General features: G+C 46.1%; 1 protein-coding gene across 3 annotated transcripts; it reads left to right on the top strand.

The window, feature by feature from the left end:
* Positions 1–446: 446 nt before the first annotated feature.
* On the top strand, positions 447–27627 carry DNTTIP1 (deoxynucleotidyltransferase terminal interacting protein 1). 3 transcript variants are annotated; one of them, XM_045444432.1, is made up of 13 exons: positions 447–632; positions 1187–1257; positions 3702–3798; positions 10803–10901; positions 17588–17656; positions 17918–17974; positions 18225–18283; positions 19151–19196; positions 21428–21486; positions 21589–21649; positions 25050–25121; positions 27103–27158; positions 27270–27627. In XM_045444432.1, the coding sequence occupies exons 1-13, from the start codon at positions 528–530 to the stop codon at positions 27406–27408; spliced, it is 990 nt and encodes a 329-aa protein (XP_045300388.1). In that variant the 5' UTR covers positions 447–527; the 3' UTR covers positions 27409–27627. The 3 variants fall into 3 exon arrangements, with proteins under 3 accessions (XP_045300388.1, XP_045300389.1, XP_045300390.1); XM_045444434.1 differs by lacking the exon at positions 447–632 and adding an exon at positions 791–811; XM_045444433.1 differs by lacking the exons at positions 27103–27158; positions 27270–27627 and adding an exon at positions 25425–25769 and having other exon boundaries at positions 457–632.
* The last annotated feature ends 135 nt before the right edge of the window (positions 27628–27762 follow it).

Genomic DNA, 27762 nt, shown 5'->3' with positions numbered 1-27762 from the left:
AAGCAGCCCCTGGCGTCTAGGCCTGGAGGGCCCCGGTGGGTAAGCGTTTGGGACGGCATGGGCCAGACCCCCTCTTGTTGGGTTATCGGGTCCCCGTAGTAGGCCCACTCCCTCCATTCCGGGGGATGAGTACAAGGCATATTAAATTCTACGGCTTTCAAAGACTGGACTGTGGGCGCCGCTGTGCTCCCCTCCGCTCCCCAACCCCAGCCCAGGGAGCCTGCTGCCCTCCTCCTGCCCCACACTTCTCCATCGGCCTTGACCCAACGGGGAGCGTTCCGGGACCAAACACCCACAGCCTACACGGGAGGCGCGGCCCCGCCCCGGACGCAGCCCCGGCGACCGCGCACTCAGCGCCTGTAGGCGTCTCAGACCCTGGCGAGACGCGGCCGTTTGGTTCCCATGGAAACGCCGCAGCTCCCCGCGGCGCGCTTCCGGGCCGGCGAACGGCGCGCTGCAATGACGTCACGGGGCCGCTTTCCGGCCAGTGGTAGAGTCGGTCTGAAGTTGTGGGGGCCGGGGGAGCCATGGGGGCCACTGGCGACGCCGAGCAGCCGCGGGGACCCAGCGGGGCAGAGCGGGGCGGCCCCGACCTGGGCGATGCGGGCGCAGCGGGGCAGCTGGTTCTCACGGTGAGGGCGCCCCCGGGGAGGCCGGGGCTGGGCCTGGGCTCGGGCCGGCTGGGCCTCGGGCTCCCGGGACCCTGGCCCGCGGGTGAGAGAACGCGGCGGCTGGTGCTGCTGCCCAGGGAGTTGGCGTTTTCGCAGTCCAACGACCTGGATTCAAATTCTGGTGCCGCCTTCCTAGCTAGGTGACGTGAGCAAGTCCTGCCAACCCCTGAGCTCCAGTTTCCTCTTCTGTAAAATGGAGATGATTAGTGCCTGCCTCATAAAGTTGTGGGGATGGGGTGTAAGTACGAGGAAAGCGCCCAGCATACCACCTGCCCCAGAGTAGCCCCTCGGTAAACACTGGTTACCTTCCTCCTGCCGTTCCAGAAAAGGTGGGGTTGGGACCTTTCGAGGCAGGAAACTTTTCTTCAGTTCCTCCTCCCGGGCAGGGCCTTTCAACCGCTGCCCTCCCGCCAACCCCGTCCCAGAGAAGCGGGGATGTTTACGTTTAAGTTCATCTCCACCCTCCACCCCGGTGTCATGGACCTCAGTGACACCCGTTCCCTTGGTCCCCACAGAACCCTTGGAACATAATGATAAAGCACCGGCAGGTGCAGCGAAGGGGCCGCCGCTCACAGATGACGACAAGGTAAGGCTGGTCTTGCGTATTTACCTCCCAGGCATTGGCTTGGATGGCACCTTTGGGGTCCCCACTGCACCGAGCTGAGAAGAGATAATGAGCCATTGGAAAGAGCACTGGACTAAGAAAGAGGAGACTAAGATTCTGTAACTCTGTGTGACCTTGGTTGAATCATTGTCTCCTCTGAACTGATGTACCAAATGAGGGGTAGTCATGGATTCAACCGTGCCTAAGATCCCTAACACTCACTGGCTCTGTGGTTGAGGGCTATAAAGAGATCCAGAGGGACGCCTGGGTGGCCCAGTCGGTTAAGCGTCCAACTTCGGCTCAGGTCATGATCTCATAGTTCATGGGTTCCAGCCCCTCATTGGGCTCTGTGCTGACAGCTCGGAGCGTAGAGCTTGCTTTGGATTCTGTGCCTCTCTCTCTGCCCGTCCTCTACTTACTCTCTCTCTCTCTCTCTCTCTCAAAAATAAATAAACATTAAAAAAATTTAATAAATATACTGCTAAAAAGAAAGAATAGCATGGAGGTTCAGAAAAAAGTGGGGCTAGTAGTATTTATCTCCGTGAAGGGAGAGAGTCCAAGATAGGCCTATAGGATGTGGATTATATTTCTTGACTTGGGTAGTGATTAAATGGATGTTCACTAAAACTATTTGTTAAAGCATATAGATTTTGCATTTCGTAAAACACTTTAAGAATAATGCTCATTTCGGGGCGCCTGGGTGGCTCAGTAGGTTGAGCGTCTGACTTGGGCTCAGATCATGATCTTGCGGTCTGTGAGTTCGAGCCCTGCGTCAGGCTCTGTGCTGACAGCTCAGAGCCTGGAGCCTGCTTCGGATTCTGTGTCTCCCTCTCTCTCTGCCCCTCCCCCGCTCGTGCTCTGTCTCTCTCTGTCAAAAATAAATAAAACATTTAAAAAAAAGAAGAAGAATGCTCATCTCATGGGCAAAAGACATGAATGTCTTCTCCAAAGAAGACATCCAGATGGCCAATCGACACATGAAAAAATGCACCACATCACTCATCATCAGGGAAATACAAATCAAAACCACAATGAGATACCACTTCACACTTGTCAGAATGACTAACATTAACAACTCAGGCAACAACAGATGTTGGCAAGGATGCAGAGAAAGAGGATCTCTTTTGTACTACTGGTGGGAATGCAAACTGGTGCAGCCACTCTGGAAAACAGTATGGAGCTTCCTCAAAAAATTAAAAATAGAACTACCCTATGACCCAGCCATTGCACTACTAGGCATTTATCCAAGGGATACAGGTGTGCTGTTTCAAAGGGGCACATGCACCCCAATGTTTATAGCAGCACTATCAACAATAGCCAAAGTATGGAAAGAGCTCAAATATCCATCGATGGATAAATGGATAAAGAAGATGCAGTATATATATATATATATATATATATATATATATATATATGCATACACATACACACAGACACAATGGAGTATTACTCAGCAGTAAAAAAGAATGAAATCTTTTGCAACTACGTGGATGGAACTAGAGGGTATTATGCTAAGTGAAATTAGTCAGAGAAAGACAAATATCATATGAGGAATTTAAGATACAAAACAGATGAAAGTAAGGGAAGGGAAGCAAAAATAATATAAAAACAGGAAGGGGGACAAAACATAAGAGATTCTTAAATATAGAGAGCAAACAGGGTTGCTGGAGGGGTTGTGGGAAGGGGGATGGGCTAAATGGGTAAGGGGCATTAAGGAACCTACTCCTGAAATCATTGTTGCACTATATGCTAACTAACTTGGGTGTAAATTAAAATAATTTTTTAGAAAAGTAATGCTCATTTCACAGGTTATTATGAAAATGGAATAAAGCCATACATCTGTGTAGTGTATACTACATCTGGGCACATAGCTTGTTTTCAGTAGAAGCTATCTATTATTCTCATTAAAGGAGTTTGTGTCAGGGGCGCCTGGGTGGCTCAGTTGGTTGAGCGTTCGACTTCAGCTCAGGTCGTGATCTCATAGTCTGTGGGTTCGAGCCCCACGTCAGGCTCTGTGCTGACAGCTCAGAGCCTGGAGCCTATTTCGGATTCTGTGTCTCCCTCTCTCTCTGCCCCTCCCCTGTTCATGCTCTGTCTCTGTCTCAAAAATAAATAAACATAGGGGCACCTGGGTGGCTCAGTCGGTTGAGTGTCCAACTTCAGCTCAGGTCATGATCTCATGGTTCGTGGGTTCGAGCCCCACGTCAGGCTCTGCACTGACAGCTCAGAGCCTGGAGCCTGCTTCTGATTCTGTGTCTCCCTCTCTCTCTGCCCCTCCCTCACTCATGCTCTGTCTCAGAAATAAATAAACATTAAAAAAAATTTTTTTTAATAAATAAAGGAGTTTGTGTCAATAATTGGCTGGGCAGACCAGGAAAGGTATGTTTGGGACATGATCCCTAACTATGTCTCCCTCCTGAATGCAGTTTCACAGATCCTGCTATCTCCATGGACCTCCTCCGAGCTGTTCTCCAGCCTAGCATCAATGAGGAGATCCAGACTGTCTTCAACAAGTACATGAAGGTGAGAGGGACACAGCAGTAAAAAATTAAGAAGGACAAAGATTCACGGACAGGTCTTTCCTGCATCACAATCCCCCTGGCTCTCTCTAGTGCACAGATGTGTAAAGGTTTCCTATTCTGAATCCCTGAGAACTTTTCTCCCCTCTTTGGGGGGTAATTTGAATACCTCTTTGTCAAGTCATTGTGAGCATAAAATGATTTAAGTGTAACGTGCTCAGCACTGTGCTTCGAACAAGTGTTTTTATTTGTTTAGTAGTATCACCATTATTATTATTTAAAATTCCTTTTGGGGCACCTGGGTGGTTCATTTGGTTAAGCATGCAACTCTTGGTTTTGGCTTAGGTCATGATCTCATGGTTCATGAGTTCAAGCCTCACGTCAGGCTCCGCACTGATGGTGCAGAGCCTGCTTGGGATTCTCTGTCTCCCTGTTTCTCTGCTCCTCCCCCCCCCTCCATCTCTAAATTAATTAAAATTTTAAAAATTCCTTTCTAGACCTATAAATAAACGTCTACATGACTCTACCTGATTGTCCCATAGATATTTCAAACTCAGCATCTTCAGAACTGAACTGTTTTTCTTCCTAAACCTTTTCCTCTTCTTGTATTTGTTTAATCATTCAAGAAGTATTTACTGAGAACCCACCATAATAGCAGGCACTGTTCAAGGCACTGAGGATGTAGCAATGACCAAAATGACTGTCCTTGTTCTCTTTAAACTGATATGTACTGCATTAGGAACACCAGAGAGAAGGGGGAGAGTGACCAGTGGGGAGCAGTTCTAGTTCATAGAGTGTATCTAGGAAAGCCACACGTGAGCAGAGACTTGAATAAAGTGAGGAAAATACAAGCTATGTGGACACATCAGGGAAATGCAGTCCAGGTAGAGGGAACAAGGGCAAAATCCCTGAGGCACGAGTGTGCTTGGCACATTCAAAGCAACAAAGTCAGGGCCCCTGGCTGGCTCAGAAGAGAAGGTGTAGACATTACTTAAATAAAACTTTGGGAAAAAAAAAAAAAAGAGCAACAAAGTTGCCTGTGTGGCTAGAACCAACTGAGCCAGTAGAAGGGTAATGAGAGGTAGTAAGAGAGGAAATAGGGGCCCAGTTCGTGCAGAATCTTTGAGGCCACAGTAAGGACTTTGGGGTTTACTCTGAGTAAAATAGAAGTTCTTGGAGAGTTTTGAGCAGAGTACTTATCTGAATTTTTTTTTTTATTTTTTTAATGTTTATTCATTATTGAGAGACAGGGAGACACAGAGCATGAGCCAAGGGAGGGGCAGAGAGAGAGGGAGACACAGAATCTGAAGCAAGTTCCAGGCTCTGAGCTGTCAGCACAGAGCCCGACGCAGGGCTCGAACTCACAAACGATGAGATCATGACCTGAGCTGAAGTCAGATGCTTAACCGACTGAACCACCCAGGCACCCCTGATCTGAATATTTTTAAAGGGTCACTCTGATGTGAAAAGAAGCAGCTGCAGGAGGACCAGTTAGGAGGCTTGAGATGATAGTGGCTTGAGTGTTAACAGTAAAGGTGTTGGGAGTCGGATTCCATGTGCATTTTTTTAAAGTTTTTATTTATTTTGAGAGAGAGCCCACGAGCGCATGCAGATGCTTGTGCATGAGTGGGGGGTGAGGAAGGTGGGGCAGAGAGGGAGAGAGAATCCCAAGCAGGCTTAGCTGTGTCAGCACAGAGCCCAACGTGGGGCTTAATCCCACAAACCACGAGACTGTGACCTGAGCCGAAATCAAGTCAGATGCTTAACTGACTGAGCCACCCAGGCACCTCAGATTCTGTGTGTATTTTATTTTATTTTATTTTATTTTATTTTATTTTTTATTTTATTTTATTTTATTTTATTATTTTATTTTATTCTGTTCTCTTCTGTTCTAGTGTGTATTTTAAAGGTGCCAACAAGATTTGCTGGCAATTCAGATGTGCGTGGTAAAAGAGCAGAAGTAAACAATTTCTGAGTTATCTGCCCTGGGCAGCTATAAAAATAGCATTGCCACTGACTCGCTATGAGGAAAGCAGGAACGAGCGAGGGAATCGGGAGCTCAGTTTTGGAGCTCAGTGTGAAGTTTGAGTGGGACTACCATTCAGTTAGAAACTGGAAACCAAGAACTCTGCCTTTCCTTCACCTTCCCCGTCCAGTCACAGAGTCCTGTACCTTCCACTTCATCACCCGTCTTCTTCCTTGCCTCTGCCTTGGTTCAGGCTTTCCTCTTCTCTCACCCAGGCTCTGGCTGTAACTGCCGCTCTTTCAACTCACCTTCCATACAGCTGCCAGTGACATCTAAGGTGTAAATCTAAGGGTGTCACTTCCCTATTTAAAATCCCTCGGTGACTTTCCATTGCCTTCTGGGTGAAATCGAGATTCCTTAACATGGCACATATGGCCCACTGTGATCAGACCCCAGCCACACCTCCCCATATACCCGGTTATTACTACCCCTAAATATTGCATGTTCCAGAATGCACCACGTATTCTCATGCCTGCACACGTTTACATATGCGGAAGTAAAGAGGTTAATCCACTAGGAAAAGGCTAGGCCAGGAGTCAGTCTAGGATTGCCGGTCTCCAAAGCCCTTTCCTTATCATTTCCCAATAGTGGATACCGTGATTCAAGAACTTTCTCTCCTGGACAAATGCTGGATGAACACAATTTGTGGCTCTGTGCTCCCTTCTTACGTAGTCTGTCGAGATACCTCCTTATTGGGGCGCTTGGGTGGTTTAGTCGGTTAAGCGTCCGACTCTTGATTTCAGCTCGGGTCATGATCTCATGGTTTGTGTTATCGAGCCCCACATCCAGCTCTGGGTTAACAGCACAGAGCCTGCTTGGAATTCTTTCTCTTCCTCTCTTTCTGCTCTACCCCCTGCCTCCCCCTCCTCCCCCATTCTCTCTCTCCCTCTCTCTCTCTGCTCCTCCCCCACCTCGTGCTCTCTGTCTCACAAAATAAATTAATAAACTTAAAAAATGTATATCTCCTTATCACCCTTGTTTTCAGATAAGAGACTTGATTATATCACTGCTTCAGATAAGTTCACACTGTTGATTGACCTCTTCTGTCTATCCATTGTTTTAAAAATGTTTAGGGTAGTAACTTCTAGCCATGACTGATCTTATCTGAGACATTGTTCATCTGTTCATCGTTATTGATTTGTGTGATGACTAAATGCATCCCTCTTTTTAAAAGAAATATCCTAATAATATAGTTCATAAAATAGATTGATGGATGGACAAAGGGATGAATAAATAGATATGTTATAGCAAATGTAACAAAATGTTAATTATAGACTCGACGTGGTAGATGTTAGCTAGTCACTGATCGAATAATTGTTTCAATCTTACGTTTGAAGTTTTTCATAAGAAAATATTGGGGAAAAAATAATACAAATATTTTGAAAAGTAAAAACCTAAAGTCACTTAAACCTCCCAGAGATACCAAACTGTTAACAGGGACTACGTAGTCTCCCATACTTATTTGTGTGTGTGTGTGCGCACACCCATGTTCAAAAACTACGTGGCATCATTTTACACACACTGTTCTGCAACTCAGTATTTTCATTTAACAATATAATTTGGTCCTGTTTTTAGGTCAGTACATAATAGCTCACCCTGATTCTTTTTCTTTTTTTCTTTTTTTTAAGTAATCCCAGTGCCTACCTTGGGTCTTGAACTCACGACCCTGAGGTCAAGAGTCACGTGCTCTACTGCCTGAGTCAGCCAGGCACCCCGTCGCCCTGATACTTTTTTTTTTTTTTTAAGTTTATTTATTTATTTTGAGAGGGAGAGAGAGAATCCCAGGCAGGCTCCTCACTGTCAGCGAGGTGAAATCCCACGAACCATGTGATCATGACCTGAGCCGAAATCAAGTCGGCGGCTGCCTGACCTGACTGAGCCACCCAGGTGCCCCACCCTGATTCTTTTATAATAGTTGCAGAATAGCATATTGTATGGATGTACCACAACTAGATAGTCTCAAGAACATTCAGATTATTTCAAATTTTTATCTATTACAAACAGTGCTACACTGAACACTTTGAGTGTACATCTTTATTCGCTTGTGAGAGTTTTTCTGGAGGATAAATTTCTAGCAATGGAATTGGTGGCTAGAAAGGAAAACATTTTTTGCCCCGAGAAAATTTCTCTCCAGAAGGTTGTACAATTTTGTATTTCTCCCAGCAGCATTTGCGAACACCTTATTCAGGACCAAATTTCATTCTCAGGTCCAGAGATCACTTACAGTCACCCCTGTATATTCATCACACTGCCATCTCCCCTGCTGGCTGTAAAGAATCCAGACTGTTTTAACTAGCTTTCACTTAGCCAATGCTCAACACTGAATACCAGCATTAATCTCTAGTTCTTAGGGTTTTGTTCTAAAGTGAAACTGTGACCATTCATTTAATTTGGCCTGAAGAATTTTCCTCTTCATCCCGTGAGATTTCTAATCCACACTTTCTCACTCTTTTCCTTGGCTGGACATTAATAATATCAGGCATTTGGCCTTGCCAAATATAAAATGTGGGTGCCTGGGTGACTCAGTTGGTTAAGCATCTGACTCTTGATTTCAGCTCAGGTCATGATCTCACCATTGATGATTTTGAGCCCCACATAGACTCCATGCTGACAGTGTGGAGACTGCTTAGGATTTTCTCTCCCTCCTGTTCTCTGTCTCTCAAAATAAATAAAATAAACTTAAAAAGCAGGGGGTGGGGGGGGCATCTGGGTGATTCAGTCGGTTAAGCACCCAACTTTGGCTCAGGTCATGATCTCATGGTTCATGGGTTCGAGCCCAGCATCAGGCTCTGTGCTGACAGCTCAGAGGCTGGAGCCTTCTTCGAATTCTGTGTCTCCCTCTCTCTCTGCCCCTCCCCTGCTCATTTTCTGTCTCTCAAAAATAAACCAACATTAAAAAAAAAAAAAAATAGCTGAATACAGATACTGATGGATTCATTTTTCAAGAATTATTTTAAATAAAATAAAATGAAAGTATATCTCCTTGAGGGTGCCTGGCTGACTCAGTAGAGCACATGACTCTTAATCTCAAGGCCCCCAAGTTGGGGGGCACGGAGCCTACTTAAAATTAAAAAAAAATTTTTTTTAACATTCATTTTTGAGAGACAGAGACAGAGTGCAAGTGGGGGAGGGGCAGAGAGAGAGGGAATCACAGAATCCGAAGCAGGCTCCAGGCTCTGAGCTGTCAGCAAAGAGCCCAACGCAGGGCTCGAACTCTTGAATTGCGAGATCGTGACCTGAAGTCGGACGCTCAACTGACTGAGCCACCCAGGTGCCCCAAGCCTACTTAAAATAAAAAAAAAGAAGAAGAGAAAGAAAGTACGTTTCCACAGTAGGAGCAGTGATTATAGATGCCAGCATTTTTCTGTAACACTCTTTTAGGACACAGCTTGGACTCTTACTGTGAATGTGTTCTCAGTGACTCCATCTGAGGCCGCTCATCACCTGTCCCTCAGTGTTTTCAGGCTCCAGCTCTCCCTCTTCCCCCATAGAGGAACCTTCTGCCTTCCCTTTCCCCAGCTGACTGGGACTTCTGGTGTCCTGGGGCCCTGGCCAGGTCTCATGCTGTCCATCCCACACATTTCTTTCAGATAGGGCAAAAAATTCAGTGAGGACCTTCTATGCTCGGGATCTTTCCTGGCCTGGGCTGTTCCTCTTTTCCTATACAAAGTAATACAGGTACATTGTAAAAATTGAGAGACTATAGATAAGCAAAAAAAAAAAAAAAAAAAGAAAGACAACAGTCATCCATAATATCACCACTGTTACTTTAATAAAATTTTTACAGTTCTTTTGTCTGTGTTTGCTTTATGCTGTTTTACATAAATAGGCTCACTCTGTACGAAACTGTTTGATGCCTTGCTTCCTTCACTTAGCAATATGTCTTGAATGCCTTGTCATGTCAAAAATATATTCTCGGGGCGCCTGGGTGGCTCAGTTGGTTAAGCGTCTCACTTCGGCTCAGGTCATGATCTCATGTTTCGTGAGTTTGAGCCCCACATCAGGCTCTGTGTTGACAGCTCAGAGCCTGGGGCCTGCTTCCGGTTCTGTTTCCCTCTTTCTCTCTGCCCCTCCCCTGTTTGCTCTCTTTCTCAAAAGGAAAGGAAAGGGATTGTTTTTTTAATTTTAGAAACAGTGAGCAGTAGAGGGGAACAGAGGGGGGGAGAGAGAGAATCTTTTTTTTCTTTTCTAAGTTTATTTATTTATTTTGAGAGAAAAGAGACAGCATGAGCAGGGGAGAGGCAGAGAGAGGGTCCCTGAGAGAGAATCCCAAGCAGGCTCCACATTGTCAGTACAGAGCCCGATGCGGGGCTCGAACTCACCAGCATGAGATCATGACCTGAGCTGAAACCAAGAGTCCACACGCTTAACTGACTGAGCCACTCAGGCGCCCCTTTTCTCACTGTGGTTTTTAATATTTGCACACTACTTCCTGGTATGGATATACCACGATTTATTTGAGCAGTAATTGGACATTTAAGTTATTCTTTGGTTTTGTACTGCTTACACATTAATGCTGTAATGACCATCCTTTGGGCATCTCCATGATTATTTCCCTCCTTAAGAGAGAATAAAGTGAGGAACCTAGGATTTGACTCTAAATCTGTCTGATCTCGGGGCTCCTGGGTGGCTCAGTCGGTTAAGCGTCCAACTTTGGCTCAGGTCATGATCTCGTGGTTCGTAAGTTCGAACCCCACATCGGGCTCTGTGCTGACAGCTCAGAACCTGGAACCTGTTTCGGATTCTGTGTCTCCCGCTCTGTCTGCCCCTCCCCCACTCGCGCTCTATCTCCCTCTGTCTCAAAAATAAACATTTAAAAAAAATTTTTTTAATAAATCTGTCTGATCTCAAAGCCACATTCATAATCCCTTTCCCTTCTGTATGAGGGTAAGACAAAAGCTTCTCTTTTATATTCCATTTCCTTCAAGTTGATGCAAATTAGCAGGTCTTCTGACCTTGTCCTCTGTTCTGCTTCCCCCTAGTTCTTCCAGAAGGCAGCACTGAATGTGAGAGACAATGTGGGGGAAGAAGTGGACGCAGAGCAGCTGATCCAGGAGGCCTGTCGGAGCTGCCTGGAGCAGGTGAGACCAAAGGGGGCAAGAGATGTAGGCACAAGGTTAGTCCTCGGGGCTCTATTAAGAAATGTGATCACTTTGTTCATGGTATTTGGGGGAGCGGGGGGTGTGGTGCCTGACGAGCCACTAATATCCATCTAGGGCTTAGAGCTGCTGCTGGCAGAGAGGAGGGAAGTGGCTCCCATGTGCCAGGCTCTGTGATAGATACTTTCACGTGTATTAGTTCATTGACATCCCAGAAGGCATATTTTAATCCCTAGTTTACAGAAGAAGAAACTGTGGTTCAGAATAAGCAAGAGTTAGAATAGCTAGGGACGGTCTCACCTCTGCAAATACTTGGTGACTTAACTCTTCAAGTAGTTATAGCCCCTTTTGGCATCATGGAGACTGTCACCCTTTCTGCCTCTCAGGGTGTGGTCAGGAGGCATGACATCAGGTCTATAAATATGGCTGTGTTCCCAAGATAGAAGTGAACCTGTTTGCATGTGTCAGCTGTTCTTACTAATAGGAATTGTCAGCATCACCCGGATTTTGTGCTCGACTGTGAAACCACTAGGTATCAGAGATGGAAATTTTTTCATACTCAGAGGCACAGAGGCTAGTTTGAGCTTAGTCGTGTGAGGACGATTCTCAGACATGAGAGAGTGATGTCTTCTGGGTGCTTGGCTGGCCAGCTGCTCAGGCACAGCCTCAGAAAAGAGCGAGACCAGGGCCGGAGCCTCAGCCTCGAGAGGACAAGATTCCATCCACCAGTGCAGTGAAAGCTGATCTGCTTCTCATGGTCTGTCACATTTAAGCTAGCCAAACTCCCAGGAGGCCAATTCATTAATTCACTCTGGGTCTGTAGTATATTATAATCAGTTGTAACGTCTGCTGGTAATAAAACCTGGCAGTTTGCTAACATTACTATAAGTTTGAACTGAATCAAGATTAAATTAATAAACCTTCAGTCTCAGTTGCATCCCAGCATGCTTTTTTCTTTTTAAGTTGATTTATTTGGGGGGGGGGGGGGAGGGGGAAGGGGCAGAGAGAGAGGGAGAATCCCAAGCAGGCTCAGAGCCTGATGTGGGGCTTGAACTCTCAAACCATGAGTTCATGACCTAAGCCGAAGTCGGACATTTAACCAAGTAAGCCACCCAGCTGCCCCCTAGAATGCTTTTTTTTGAGTTTATTTCTCGCTTCAGGTAATATGTATTGAGAGCCCACTGTGTGCCATTTCTGTGCCATGCCCCGACAGCACTGTGCCAGATGGACATAGTCCTTACCCCCAGATCCCTGATGTTACTCCAGTAATCATACAATAGACCTAGGATTACAAACTGTTCTAAGTGCTGTGAGTGTGGGAGGCAATGAGAGAGTACACTACAAGGTAAGGGAGCGGAGTACATCTAAGGGACGGAAAGCGGGCAGGGTTGCTGATTTTCAGAGGGTGGAGAAAATACTTGATGAGGTCGGAAGGGTAAGCAGAGGCCAAATCAAGCAGAGCACTGCAAACTGAATTGTACTATGGTGTTTTAAGCAAAAGAGCCGCCTAATGAGATTTGCATTTTGAAAGACCACTCTGGCTGCCATGAGGAGATTGGAAGGGAAATGTGTGAAACTATGCCCAAGTCCCCATGAAAGATGAGATTAAAGTGAACTGGGCATAGTCTGTACTCCACGGATGGTTTCACCTTTCCAGTCTCCTGAATCCCCATGTCCACCTTGTGGACTCCCCCCTTGCTGGGATTGATGGAACTGGGAAGCTAGCATGTGGAACAGAAGGTATATGACCAGAGCACAGGAATTAGAGCACAGGAAGGTAGAAAGCCCAAAGTCCATCTTGAAACGAGACGAATCAGGAAACTTTGAACAAGTCTTTTGACCTTTCTGTTCCTCAGTTTCCTTATTCCTAAAATTAGGAGTAAGAATCCCACCCCCCTACCCCCAAGGTTTGCTGTAAGGATTAAATGAGAAAATATACATACACTACTGACGCAGAACATACTACTAGATATTAAATACATGGGAGTTCTATTCATAATTATAACACTCGCCTGCCTTAGGGACCCCTGGCTGGCTCAGTCAGTAGAGTGTGCGAGTCTTGATCTTGGGGTTATGGGTTCAAGCCCCGCGTTGGGTGTAGAGATTACTTTAAAAAATAATAAAATCTTAAAAAAATAAAAATAATAAATGTAAGGGGCGCCTGGGTGGCTCGGTTAAGCATCCGACTTCAGCTCAGCTCATGATCTCACGGTTTGTGAGTTCGAGCCCGCCTTGGTCTCTGTGCTGACACCTCAGAGCATGGAGCCTGCTTCAGATTCTGTCTCCCTCTCTCTCTGCCCCTCCCCTGCTCATGGCTCTCTCTCTGTGTCTCAAAAACTGAGTAAACATTAAAAACATTTTTTAAAAAATAGTAAATGTAATACACAACTGCCTTACAACAGAACCTAATTTTTGGTGGCCAGGTACTCGGGAGTTCTTTGGGGTCCCCTTGTCTAAACTGCACACAGAACTTCATTACATGCAAAGATTCTTCACATTGGACATGATACAATTAGAGTAAGGTTTTTAGTTTCTTTGTGTTAAGACTTGATTTGCCTGTTTGCACTTCTGTTACCGACATTTACCATCTCAGTCATGTTCCCTAATCTCCTTAGCTATCCCTTTATGGCGATTTCTTAGGGAGAAATGGCTGATCTTAGCTATAGCCCATTGCCTTGCATTTTTTGTGTCCTTCATTTTGTTTTGCACAGCAGTTGTCTTTATTTGTTCATTCTATTTATGCAAGTAATATACATCCATTAACAATTTGGCATAAAAAAAAAAAATTAAAAAAAAAAAAAAAAGGGGGCGCCTGGGTGGCGCAGTCGGTTAAGCGTCCGACTTCAGCCAGGTCACGATCTCGCAGTCCGTGAGTTCGAGCCCCGCATCAGGCTCTGGGCTGATGGCTCAGAGCCTGGAGCCTGTTTCCGATTCTGTGTCTCCCTCTCTCTCTGCCCCTCCCCCATTCATGCTCTGTCTCTCTCTGTCCCAAAAATGAATAAACGTTGAAAAAAAAAAAAAATGAAAAAAAAAAAAAACAATTTGGCATAGTAGTTAAGAAGGCAGGCTTTTTCTTGATTTGCACCATCCAGATATGAGTGCTGGCTGGACTCACTGTGTGACTTTAGGCAAGTTACCTCACCTCACTGAATCTCCATTTTCTCATCTGCAAAGTGAGTAGAGAGGTGCTACCTCATAGGATTGTTGTGAGGTTTAAATGTGGTGGTACTCTTAAAACATTTATTCAGCAACAAAGACTCAGTAAATGTTACCTGCTGCTGGTTTATGTTAAAATTAGACAGAATAAATTATGAGGAAGAAAATTAAAATTCCTCCTGATCTCCTTACCAGCAGTAACTCATATTAACATTTTGGTGCATTTTCTTCTTCTCCCTATGTATGTTTTCACCTATGTGTGTTCACTCATGGGGGCACGGGGAATGCAGTGAGGAACAAAAACAGACCACCCTTGAACCCACGGTCTCCTTCGGCTGCCACGCTGTTCCCTCTTACAGCTAGACTTTGGGAAAGGAGGCTGTCACTGGCTCCACTTTGCACCTGCTGTTCATTCTTTCACTCACTTTGTTTCAGTGCCATTCCTCACCACTTCACCAAAACCCCTCCCATGTCAGGGTCCCCAGTAACCTCCATGTTGTCAGATCCTCTGGACCCGAAGTGTCCTCAGTTTACTTCTTGGTAGCGTTTGTGCCAGGGGGTCATTTCATGTTTCTTCAAACACTCCTCTCCAGTGCCTTGACTTTGCGTCCGCTCCTCCTCGGCTTCCTGGACCAGCTCACCTTCTCTACCTGCCCTCTTAACCATTGGTGCGTTCGTGAGTTCAGTCCTCAGACCCCTTTTCTTCTGCGGCTCACTCTCATTCTAGGTGATTCCCTCCAGTCCTGTGGCTTTGAAGCAGTTTAACTGCTGATGATTCTCAAATGTGTATCTGAGCCCGGAGCTGCCTCCCCCCTTGCCTTCTTCCGGTCCACTCTCACGGCAGCCAGACCTTTCTCTTTAAAGATGAACCAGATTGCGTTGCTCTCCTCTTTAAAGCCCAGTGACTTCCCACCGCAGGCAGAGTAAAACCCTGATGCCTTAACATGATCCACAGAGCCCTCCCTACCTGGACTAGCTCCATTAACTTCATCTCATCCCACCACTCCCTCGCTGACTGTCTTCTAGCTGTACTGGAGTCCTTTCTGCTTCTCCAGTACACCAAGCTGAGCACCTTGGCACCTGCTGTTCTCACTGCCCAGCTTGTTCTATCCTTAACTCTTTATATAGGTGCCTCCTTTTCTTCAGCTTTGGCTCAAATATTGCCTCATCAGAGAGGCCTTTCCTGGCCACTCCATCTAAAGTAGCACCCCATCTCACTCCTTTCCTCACCTCCAGTTAATCTCTGTCACCTTACTTGTTTATTTCTACCATTTATTTCAATATGAAATTATTAATAGTTCGTGCACCTACTTCCTGTCTCCCTTTCCACCCCCACCTCTGCTAAAAGCTTGAGCTTTGCAAGAGTTGAGGCCTGATCTTGTCCGCTGCAGTATTCCCAGCCTGAGACTATGACTCGTAATATGTGTACACAAAGTGTTGAGTGATTGCGTGAGTGAGCGAGTGAGTGAGTGAATGAATGAATGAAGAAACAAAGGAACAAATGGCAAATGAACAGGCAGGGTTCCTGCTCTCATAAAACTGATAGCCTGGTTAGGGCAGACAGGTATGAATTAAATTACCACAAAATATGCACATAATTTCACACGGAGACTTATGCACCCTACACTGCAGCGTTTGGAGGAGAAGGTCATGAGTTCAGACTTAGCAGATTTGGGGACCTCAGCACATAGACATCAGACAGACTGTTGTATAAATCTGTAGCTCAAAGGAGAAGCCACAGCTGAAGAGAAAAAATCATAGTCAACATTGTGTGTCAACTCTACTCAAAAAAAATTTTTTTAATTATGGTGTCGTCACTTTATAGATGTTAAGTGGAGCTGTGAACATGATGAGAGTAGACAGAATACCAAATGGAAGAAGATAGAATGAACCAGACTGCGGAAGATGAGCCAGCAGAAAAGGCTGAGAGAGAGTGGCCACACAAGTAGGAGGAAAACCAGGGAAGTGTGGCCACAGGAGCCTGTAGGAAAGAGTTTCCAGAAGAGGGGAGTGCCCAGGCCTGTCAAATGCCGCTCACATGACACAGGTGTTCACGTGACTATAGGGCTCCTCACTCACCCCTCTCTCCTCTGCCCATTATTTGCCAGGCCATCTTTTTCTTCACACAGGCCAAGTCTCTTCCCACCTTGGTGCTCTTGCACTCCTCCCTGCTGCTGACATGCTTCCCCTTAGCGTTTCTTCTAACTGCTGCTTCCTCTTCCTCCTCCCCCTCTCCCTCCTCCTCCTCCTCCTGCCCAGCCCAGAAGGCCGCCTTCTCCGAACAGCCTCCCCTCTACTAATTGTCTGTCACATCTGCCTGGACTTTTTTTTCTCCAGAGCATTTATCATGATCTGAAATTACCTTGTTTGTATGTTTGTTGATTTCCTTATTTCCAAATTGCCCACAGTGTGAGCTCCACAAGAGCAGGGACTTTGCAGGTGCTGTTTACTACTATGTCCCCAGCACATCTATACTTGGTGCCAAATATTTATTAAATGAAAAGCAGTGGCTTATGAAGTAATATGTATTGTATTAATGCATTTAGTTAGGAAAAATATATAGTATATATTTTCAAGGAAAAGAGTAATGAGGAATTTACATTGAAATATTAACAGTAGCCTGTGCATATGGGAAATTTCAAGTTTGATTTTTTTTTTTTACATAGCTTTCTAATTTTTCATCAATGATCATTAATTACAGTTGACCCTTGAACAGGCAGGGATGAGAGGCGCCAATTTCCTGTGGTAGAAAATGCACATATAAACTTGTTTCTAGAAGTAATCTCAGGGCACCTGAGTGGCTCAGTCGATTAAACATCCGACTTCGGCTCAGGTCTTGATCTCACAGCTTGTGAGTTCGAGCCCCACATGGGCTCTCTGCTGTCAACGTGGATCCAGCTTCAGATCTTCTGTGTTCCCCTCTCTCTGCCCCTCCCCCACTCCTATTCTCTGTCCCTCTCTCTCTCTCTTTGCAAAAATAGATAAAACATTTTTTTAAAAATTTTTTAAGTAATCTCTGCACCCAACATGAGCTCGAACTCACTACCCTGAGATCAAGAGTCCCACACTCTACCAACTGAGCCAGTCAGACGCCCCCACATATTATAAACTTTGACTCCAAAAACTTAACTACTAACACCTTTATGTTGACTGAAACCTTACCAATAACATCAGCAGTTGATGAACACATTTTGTATGTTGTATGTTTTATATACTGTATTGTTAACAATAAAATAAGCTAAAGAAAAGGAAATGTTATTGAGAAAATCATAAGGAAAATACATTTACAGTATTGTACTGTTTTTATTGGGAAAAATCTGTGTGTAAGTAGACCTACACAATTCAAAGGGTCAACCGTACTTAAGTATTTTAAAAAATAGGTCTCTGTTTATATGTATATCTTGGGGTGCCTTTGTACTGATCATGAAAAATTTTCAACCCAGTTTGGAGTTTTAACCTAGCTGTTATCCACCAAAATAATAACTGTTAACACCTTGGTCTTTTCCCTTCAGGCTAAACTACTGTTTTCAGATGGAGAAAAAGTAATACCCAGATTGACCCATGAACTTCCAGGGATAAAGGTCAGACTCACTGTGTCTGGGGTGTTGCATGGGGAGACCGATGAGGCTGGGAGGCAGGTGAACTCTGTGGGCCCAGGGAGGTTCCACGTGTTACCTGTTTGTAGGACCAGGTCCAAATAGCATTATTGGGAGAGCTTCTGAAGCCTGGTCCAGGGAGGGGCTGGAGGGTGTAGTCCCAGGCTCTGGCTTCTGCAGCCCCAGGGGACCTTCAGCTCCCAGGCTCTGGCCTTTCACTGACTCCTCCCTTCCATTTTCATCCAGCGTGGCCGACAGACAGAAGAAGAATGTGCCCATCGAGGAAGCCCCATTCCCAAAAAGGTAAACCATCTCCCCATTTTCTGGCTGGGAAAAGGCCCTACAAGTCCAGAAGAAGGTAGGGGGCTTCCTCCGTGCACCATGGAGCCTATCTAGCATAAGAGGCAGGGCCCCTGGAGACTGTTACTCTCCCTGTTCACTCTCATTTGGTCTCTTTGGAAAACCATCTCCACCAAGTGACCCTGGACCTGCCAGTGGCATGGGGTAGGGCTTCCCACAGGGTCAGGCCTCTGACAGCTGTTCTTTACGGCAGAGGAAGGGACGGCCTCCTGGACACATGCTGTCAAATGACCGGGCGGCTGCCGGCATGGTGTGAGTAGGGGCCAGCGGTGTGGTGAGAACGGGGAGGGAGTGGGCCTGGAGGGGGACAGGCCAGAGTTCTGCCTGCCAAAATCAGATCCAGCATTTGAGTCACCAGGGAGGAGGGTTAGTCTGGTTTGAGGGCTGGGGACAGAAGGCAGCAAAAGGGGGGACACTGTTTTATCCTGCTTTTGCCCCAGAACTGTTCAGCCCAGCTTGATTAAATACCAGAGCTGTTTTTATTGTTAGTATATATTAAATGCTCCTAACGTGCCACAACTGGTCTAAACACCTTATGTACTTGACCTTTTCATCCTTACAGCCACCCTGTAGTGAAGGTATAGTTACTTTTGCAAGTAAGGAGACAGACTCAGAGAATTTTTGTCCAAGGTCCTACAGTTAATAATGAACAAAATTGCGCTACGGTTTTTGAAGCAGCAGAATCTTTCTTTCAAACAAAACTTTATGTGGAAGCCTGATAGAGCCGCACGGGTGGGGTTGGGAACAACGGGGACAGCTTGAAACCACTGGTCTAGGAGACGGAGCAGTAAAGTCATCGTACCGTAGCGTGGTCTCCCGAAGCAGCCCCGCTGCTCACAAACAGGAGAGGGAGGGCAGTTGCTGCTGTTCTCTCCTTTTCGCAGATGAGAAAACTGCAGCTCAGAGAGGTTCCCGGACTTGTCCGCGTCGCTAGGTAATATCAGTGCCAGTCCTAGAATGGCTTTCTGCCTTCGTACCTCCTCCTGTGGGTTACCGGGAGGAAAGACAGCCAGGGCCAAAGTGAGAGTATGTGAGGAACTCCCACCACCGCCAGCAGGCTCTGCTCCAGTCCTGGGCCTCACCTCGGAGAAGTCACCTTTCTTCTTTCCTTCCAATCAGATGGAAACCAAAATCCTGTGAACCAATTCGCCGAGAAGGCCCCAAGGTATGATTATGTGAGCATGGCAGTGACCACGATGCCAGGGAGACTCGGTCAAGGCTCTGGGCCCACCATGAGGGAAGGGGCGAGTGTGTGAGGTATTTGTGAATGCCATTCCAGAGCCATCCCCCTATTCCCCGACCCCTGCCCTGCACCCACGCCCCCGCTGGCCTCCCAGAAGGGTCTTAAATAGGGATTGGAGCTAGGGATACTTAACATGTGACAGGCACTGTACTAAATCTTTTTAGTACGGATTATGTGGTTGCATTTAATCTTTTTTTTTTCAAGTTTTTATTTAAATTCTAGTTAGTTAACATATAGTGTAATACTGGTTTCAGGAGTATCATTTAATCTTTATAACAATCTTATGAGGTAGATTCTGTTATGCTTCTGTAGTTGAGCTTCCTTTCCTGTGAACAACCTTGTGGGAAGGAACTATTTTATCTAGTTATCTTATACACTTAATACCCTTGAACGTATGTGAAGGCTTAGAGACATGCTCAGAGTCACATACCTGCTGAGTGGTCAACCCAAGTCTCAAAGCCAAGGTTCATTGCCACCAGAGGCTATGCTCTTAACCATTAGCCTCTGTTGCCTCCAGAACGGTTGTTTGCAAGCTCTTTTAGCAATAGAATCCTTTCTTCAAATAAAATCATGTGTGGAAGCCCAGTAAGGTACCTGAAAACTCCTCTGTCCTGGTTGAGGCTGTGTCCAGTAGACATGTTTCACCTCCCATCGCTTCTCGGCCTTTTGGCTAAGATCAAATGTAGAAATGTTTCACCTCCGGGGCGCCTGGGTGGCCCAGTCAGTTTAGCATCCCACTTCGGCTCAGGTCATGATCTCACAGTTTATGGGTTCGAGCTCCATGTCGGGCTCTAAGCTGACAGCTGGAGCCTGCTTTGGATTCTGTGTCTCCCTCTCTCTCTGCCCCTCTCGTGCTCTGTCTCTCTCTCAAAAATAAACGAACATTAGAAAGAAAGAGGAAAGAAAGAAAAGAAAAGAAAGGTTCCACCTCCTGTATTACTGGCCTTCTCTGCTCTCACACTGGTGACCATGCCTTTCGTCTTAAACTCTGCTCCCTTGATTGAAATGCTCCTGCATTTGCCTGATCTTTCTGTTCCTCCCCAGACATCCCCTCTGTCTCTCGTGAGTTCTTCTTCAGCAATGACCCATATACATGGGCGTTCCTCAGAATTCTCTCCCTGGCCCACTCCTGCACCCGAAGTTTCTGGGAATGATGTACTCAGGGCTCAGTGTGTCCTGCAGTTGCCATACCCCCTTGTTTGTCCCACACTTCTCTTTCTGGTGTAAAATTTATATACCCTGCCTGCTAGAACGCCCTGCCTGGAATTTCCATAGCATTTCAAATATCCCACATTGCAAGCGGAATCTTTCTTCACAGACCTTCTTTGACATTCTCTACTTGAGTCATCTTTCCCTCTCCCCCTCCTTCCCATCTACATCCCCTCAAGTCCTGGACAATTGTACCTCCCAAATATATCACCGTTCCTCTTCCCTTCTCGTCATCCATACTGCCATCTGAGCTCAGACCCTCATCTTTCAGAAGTACGTTAGGACAGCACCCTCTAAACTGCTCCCTGCCTACAGTCTTGCCACTTCCAATCCATTAGCCACATTGTGGGCAAGTGAGCTGTCTTTAAAGCAAATCTGGCTCTCCCTATTTAGAGGCCTCAGTAACTCCCCGTGGCCTACAGAATAAAGTACAGACCCACAAAAAGAAGCATACCAGGGCCTCAAGCCCTCTCTGCCTCTCTCTCCAGTCTCATCAGTTGCCACTTGCTAATCTGTGCTCCCTCTCCTTTAGGTGTAACAGAATTGCTCATGGTTTCTCTAGCATGCCAAGCCCACTGTCCCCTCCTGCATTCATCCTGGTCCCTTTCTTCCTCTCCTCCGCCCTTTCAGAATTAACTTGGGAATTACCTCTGCAAGGGAGCCTTCCTGTTGCTCTCCCCCTTGGCATCCCTCATGCCCGGCCCTCATCTGTACCCCTGCCTGTCTCGTGGTGGTATAATTACTACACATACGTCTGTGGTCCCCGGAGAGCAGACTGTATCTTACTCGTCTCTTTATCCCCAATATTTAGTCTAGCATATCGTCAGTACTTGGTTACTTGAATCAGCTGTTTGGAATAGTGGACAAGGATAATGGTAGGAAGAGTATTTCCATCCTGTCCAGCAGGTACACCTCCCCCTCACCCGCCTCTGTCTTTTGCATAGTGGGACCCAGCCCGGCTGAATGAATCTACCACCTTTGTGTTGGGATCTCGAGCCAACAAGTAAGTTTAAGAGCTTTGGCGCGGAGGGAGGGGGGCAACTCTGGGGCCTGCTCCTAGGACTGCAGCTGCTGGAATCCTTACCACTCGTCTGTTCCTTTTCAGGGCCCTGGGGATGGGGGGCACCAGAGGGAGAATCTACATCAAGCACCCGCACCTCTTTAAGGTAGGTGAGTGCTAGGAGTTAGGCAGGCCGTTGCTGTGTGTGTAGATGGTTGTTGGGAGCTCTGGATGGCACAGAGAAGTTTGGAACAAATACTGATCTGGGAGTCAGGACTTCTGGGTTCTAGTCACCCCTCTGCCCTTAACCTTTACCTTTTGTAATTTACTCAACAACTCTGTATCTCAATAATAACAGCAACTTTCTTTGTGTGCTTATTGTGTACCAGTGTCTTGTGCTGCACTTACATTATCTCATGGAACTATCCTTTAAGATAGGGATTGCTATATTGTTTTACAAAAGGAAAAAAACAAAAAAACAAAAAACAACCCAGAGGTAAAGAATGGCTAAGTGACTTGCCCCAAGTTATTCAGCCAATAAGTGGTGAGTCAGGATTCCAGGCCGGGCCTGTCTTTGGTAAAGTTTGAGCTCTTTACCACTACCTTATTCAGTTGTCTATAAAATAAAGAGATTGAACCAGGGCAGCAGTTCTAATGCTTTTCAAACAAAGGTACTTTGGTCTCTACCATTTAAGAAAATAATGGGGGAGGGGCACAAATTCCCTCACCCCCTTAAATGAATTTATGTTTTTTCAGTCACAAAAGCATCCAAATATATTACAAAGATAGTAGTGCGTGTGTGTTGAAGACAGGTGATTTTGCACCTGTGCATAAGGCTTGGTGCCCCTTGCCAGAACCACACGGCTCCTTTGGGGTCCCAGAATTACGGCCCTGTGTGCTACATTCTGTGCAAGTTCAAGTTCTCTGAAGGGCAGACTTGCTTCTAGTCTTTCAGTCTTACGTCCTGGGCTCCTCAGCACCTGGACAGTATGCCTGCTTGCTACCTCGTTTCCCTTTCAGTGCCTTCACTCCTGCTGTTGCGCTTGATGACCTTCCTCCCCCAGGCTTATCTCTGCCTGACTCTTCTGTAACCTCCACCTCTTCTAAAACCCCTCTAGCATTATCTCCCATGTCTGTGCTCCGGGACCTACTTGGAACTCCAGTAGCACAGTGGTTAAGAGTAGAGTTTCAGTCCAGGTTCCACCGCTTAGTAGCCAGGTGACCTTGAGCAAGTGGCTTCACATTTCCCAGTCTGTTTTGTCATCTACAAAAAGAAAATGATACAAACCAACCTTTTAGGATGAGCAGAATTAAGAGAGAGTGCAGTGAACTCCCGGAGCAATGCCTGGCACATAGCAAGGGCTCAGCAAATGTTCATTGTAACCAGCAGACATTCCCGATTCTTAGATTCGCCATTTGCAGTAAACTGCCGATCCACACTCATGACTGGTGGGTGTGATGTCTCACTGTAATCTTTCCAATCTAAGAAGTGGAGGGAAAATGTTTTTGTTGTTTTACTTTATATTCTGTTAGTGACAACGAGCGTCATTTCGATGCATCCCTTTGTATTTCTTCTGTAAACTGCTTATTGAATTTTTTGCCCATTCTTCTGTCCTTCTGACGCAAGACTCAATATACAGAAGCTAATAGGGAACAAAACACAAAGTTTCCCTTCACCCTTGATTTGGAGTCTCCTCCCCTAGAGGCCACCACCACCACCAACATGGTAGCATCCTTCAGTTCCCGCCCTGTGCACACACATGGGAGTGTGTGTGTGTGTGTGTGTGTGTGTGTCCTTTAGTGATTTGACAATACATATGTCAGTAGCCATAATATGTATATAAGTACATAGTGTTGTCTCCCTCTCTCTCTGACCCTCCCCCTTTCATGCTCTGTCTCTCTCTGTCTCAAAAATAAAGGTTAAAAAAAAATTAAAAAAAAAAAAATAAGTACATAGTGTTCTCTGATTGTATTTTTTTACCCCAAAATTCATTCATTGAACAAATATTTATTGAGTGCTAAACACTCTCAAGGTGCTAGATACATAGCAGTGAACAAAACAGACACAAAAAACTCCTTGCCTTCACAGAGCTAACATTCTTTTCTTTCTTTCTTTCTTTCTTTTTTAATTCTTGAGGGAGAGAGAGAGTGCGCATATGCACAAGCACATGTGCAGGAGAGGTGCAGAGAGAGAGGGAGAGAGAGAATTCCAAGCAGGAATTCTGTGCTATGAGCACAGAACCCAACCTGGAGCTCGAACCCACGAACCGTGAGATTATGACCTGAGCCAAGATGAAGAGTCAGATGCTTAACTGACTGAGCCTCCCAGGTGTCCCACAGAACTAACATTCAGGACCAGCAGCTATGGCTTGGGGGCCAAATCCAACCTGTAGCCTATTTTTGTCCAACTCTGGTTTTTTATATTTTTAAAGAGTAATTTAAAAAAATAAAAATGAAGGATACGTGACAAAAATGTATGTGGCCAGCAAAGTTTAAAATACTAGCTGGCCCTTTAAAAAAAAAAAAGAAAGAAAAAGTATGCTGACCACTATGAATCTATGGATAATATCTGAGAGATTTGTCCATGTTATTAAATTAAGTCTCCTTCATTTTATTTCTAACAGCTGTGTAGAATTTATAGACTAGATATTCCATAACTTACTTCATTACTCTGCTATTAACGGATATTTACATTTTTTCCCAGTAGTTCTGCTATTACACACAATGCTTTCCCAAATATGCCTGTGTACATGTGTGAGTGATTCTGCAGGATACATCCCTGGAAGTGAGATTGCTGGGTCAGAAAGTGCATACTTTTAAATTTTCTGATTAATATTTATGTTACTTGGGAAATGAAATAAGTATTTAAACTCATCGTGGTGACGATGCAGATTTCTCTGCTTTGTCTCTATCTCAAATGTTGTGCCTGTCTTATAAAACCTACCTTTATTGAGCACTTACTGTGTCAGGTACTATCTTTCCTACTTTTTATTCACTATATCATTTATCCTTACCGAGCACCCGATGAGGTAAGTGTGAACACCATTTCACGGATGAAGAAACCGAGTCTCAAGGAAATTACTGCCCAGGCTGACACCATCTACTAAGGGGCAGGAACCAGAATTTAAACCTAATTCCAAAACCAGGTTCTTCACCGCAGTACTATTCTGCCTCCCCCAGAGCTTGACCTGTCCTGATTTTTGTCTTAGAAAATAATGGTCACCATAACCATTCACATGTGTTATAAACTACCTCAGGTCATTTTTTAAAGAGGAATTACGCTCTAGAATAGTAGTCATCAGTCTGACCAGTTGCCAAAGTTCTGTGTTCTGAGAAAGGAAGGGGTAGGGATTAGAAGTGCTAAAGATCTAGTATGGGGGTCCCGACCCCTGGCCTCCTGGGCTCAGCTCTACTTGCTGTGAAGAAGTTGGCGAGCCCTCTGACATCCACCAGGCTGAGACGAGGTCTTCTTAGTAAGAGCTGCTCAGGGACCGAGAGATGGCTCTGGGACCAAATGAGAAAAGTTCCTCTCACTAGGCTAATGTCTGTGATTTCGTCCCTCACAGTACGCAGCTGACCCCCAGGACAAGCACTGGCTGGCCGAGCAGCATCACATGCGGGCAACAGGAGGGAAGATGGTAAGCACTGTTCACACGTGCCATGTCAGAGACCCACCCAGCCCGGGGACCAAGGTTCCGGCCGACCTCCGACCTCCGCGTGAGACTCAAAGCCTGACGAATGTGGAAAGGGAGACTTGTCAGGGTGGAGAGGGCCCGTTCCTTCATGCTGAAGGTCGGACTTAATCCCTGGATTCCCTTCCCACACACCACTCCCTCAGCCTCCCACATCATCCCTTGTATTTAGATTGTATTAGCTGTGCCTAAAAATGTCAAGCACCAGACACACTTAACGCTACTTTCCCCTCATGTGCCCATTGACAGATTGCACTCGTGGATCACAACACTCTTCTACCAGACACAGCTATAGAATCTTCCCAACACAGTGATCCAGGCAGCACCTCTTGTCAGTAGGAGTTAGCACATGCAGTAAAACTTGTTTGCCACACCTAGCAGCCCTTTCCAGAATCACCTCTGCTTAAAGAGTACTTAGCTTATATCAAGCAACAATCTTGGGGAAAATCATCGCTGTGTGTGTTCTAAAAGTAGCAGGGTTTTGTTCATCACATGCAGTGTCCCCCACCTGAGGCCTCAGTCGCACCACTGTGACTGCACCTGTTAGAACTCAGTGGCCTTGCAAGCCAGTATGCCATCTCCTTTCTGGCAAGGGAAAACCATCTTCTTTTTAGTACTCTTCTCATTCCTACCCCTGTTTAAGAAGATGCCAGGGTGGGGCGCCTGGGTGGCGCAGTCGGTTGGGCGTCCGACTTCAGCCAGGTCACGATCTCGCGGTCCGTGAGTTCGAGCCCCGCATCAGGCTCTGGGCTGATGGCTCAGAGCCTGGAGCCTGTTTCCGATTCTGTGTCTCCCTCTCTCTCTGCCCCTCCCCCGTTCATGCTCTGTCTCTCTCTGTCCCAAAAATAAATAAACGTTGAAAAAAAAAATTTAAAAAAAAAAAAAAAAAAAAAGAAGATGCCAGGGAGCTTAGCACTGATACATAAAATGCAACATAACATAAATAAGAAATAGATGGGAAAAAGGAAAGACAGGATCTAAAGTTAAGCGATAAGCAAGACTAGCTTTATTTCTTTTTTAATTTTTATTTTTGAGAGAGAAAGCATGAGCAGGAGAGGGGCAGAGAGAGGGGGACAGAGGATCCAAAGCAGGCTCTGCACTGAGAAGTAAGCCTGATGCTGAGCTCGAGCTCACGAACCATGAGATCATGACCTGAGCCGGAGTCGGATGTTCAACCAACTGAGCCACCCAGGCGCTGCAAGACTAGCAGCTGACTTTTTTTTAATTCTTTTTAATTGCTGACTTGATAAACCAGCACACTTCCATGGGTTTTCACAAATTTAGCTCTAGGCCCTTCTCAAGGACACCTCATCTGTTAGACAGTTCACAGTGCTCATAAGGTGAAAACAGATTCCTCAGGGGACACACAATCCTGACCATAAGAGCAGAAAGAACTGTCTCTCACAGAAGACTTTCTCATGTGATGGATGACATCCCCTGTATGGTAAGCTCATGAGAGGGCTCTCTCCCACTGCAGACCGTGGCATTGTGCCAAAGCTGTTCCGTAGGCCCCAGGACCACAGCAGTGTGTGCAGCTTCTCGTGTTTTCCCTTTTGCCATGAAGTTCAAAACCAGATTATCTTCGTTCTTAGAGTTAACATATGGCTTCCTCCTCCTGATTTCCTGTTTCCATATGTGTTTTGCTAGCTCTCTTGCCATTTCATTTTAAGCTACCTCAGAGGCCTTTTTTAAGAGGAAAGGGCCATAAATAAGTCACCAGTCCCACTCCCTAACCCGTAAAGTTTCTATATGTGTGAAAGGTGGTCTCAGGGCGCTGTTCCCGTCTCTCCCTACTCACTCTCCCCTCCTAAATTGTAAATCATGCCCCTCTCCCTTCCAGCCCTGACATTAAGCACATGTTTAATCAAGTGTTGTTGAGTTGAATTGAATCAAAGGCAGTGACCACTCTCCTTTGCTCCTGCCTCAGGCCTACCTCCTCATTGAGGAGGACATCCGGGACCTCGCTGCCAGTGATGACTACAGGTAAAACCAGTCATCTGTCCCCTGCCTCTCCCCTCCCATCACAGTAGCCCCTTGGGGTGAGCCTGGGCCCATACCCTCCCTTGCTTCAACTCTCCTCAATGTCTGTTCCAGAGGATGCCTGGACCTGAAATTGGAGGAGCTGAAATCCTTTGTGCTACCCTCCTGGATGGTTGAGAAGATGCGAAAGTACATGGAGACACTACGGACAGAGAATGAGCATCGTGCTGTGGAAGCACCTCCTCAGACCTGAAGCCGGGTCCCCTGGCCACACTTGGCAGCCCTCCTCCCAAGGCCCTCCCCCACATGGCTGAGGCCACTGCCGGGACTGCTCCTGGATGGATCTCAGCGGCATTAAACTGTGCCTGGGCTAGTCTGTAGTGACTCATTACAGAGCACCCCCAGAATGGCACGTGGTTCTATATTTGTAAAGTTATCGGGTTAAGAAGCAATTAAACAGTTTGTAATAAACCTAGTGAGTTTGCTGTGTGGTCTGCATTGTAGGGATGGACGGAATTACCAAGGGCTCTAGAAGAAGGGGGCACAGGAAAAGATGACCAGCTACCCTCCCCCATTCCAGGTCAGACCCAGTGAAGTCTGCCCCAAG

The sequence above is a fragment of the Leopardus geoffroyi genome, chromosome A3, assembly GCF_018350155.1.
Source record: "Leopardus geoffroyi isolate Oge1 chromosome A3, O.geoffroyi_Oge1_pat1.0, whole genome shotgun sequence".
Classification (NCBI taxonomy): Eukaryota; Metazoa; Chordata; class Mammalia; order Carnivora; family Felidae; genus Leopardus; species Leopardus geoffroyi.
Note: the sequence above shows the minus strand (reverse complement) of the source record. Positions and strands in the feature narration are given on the sequence as shown.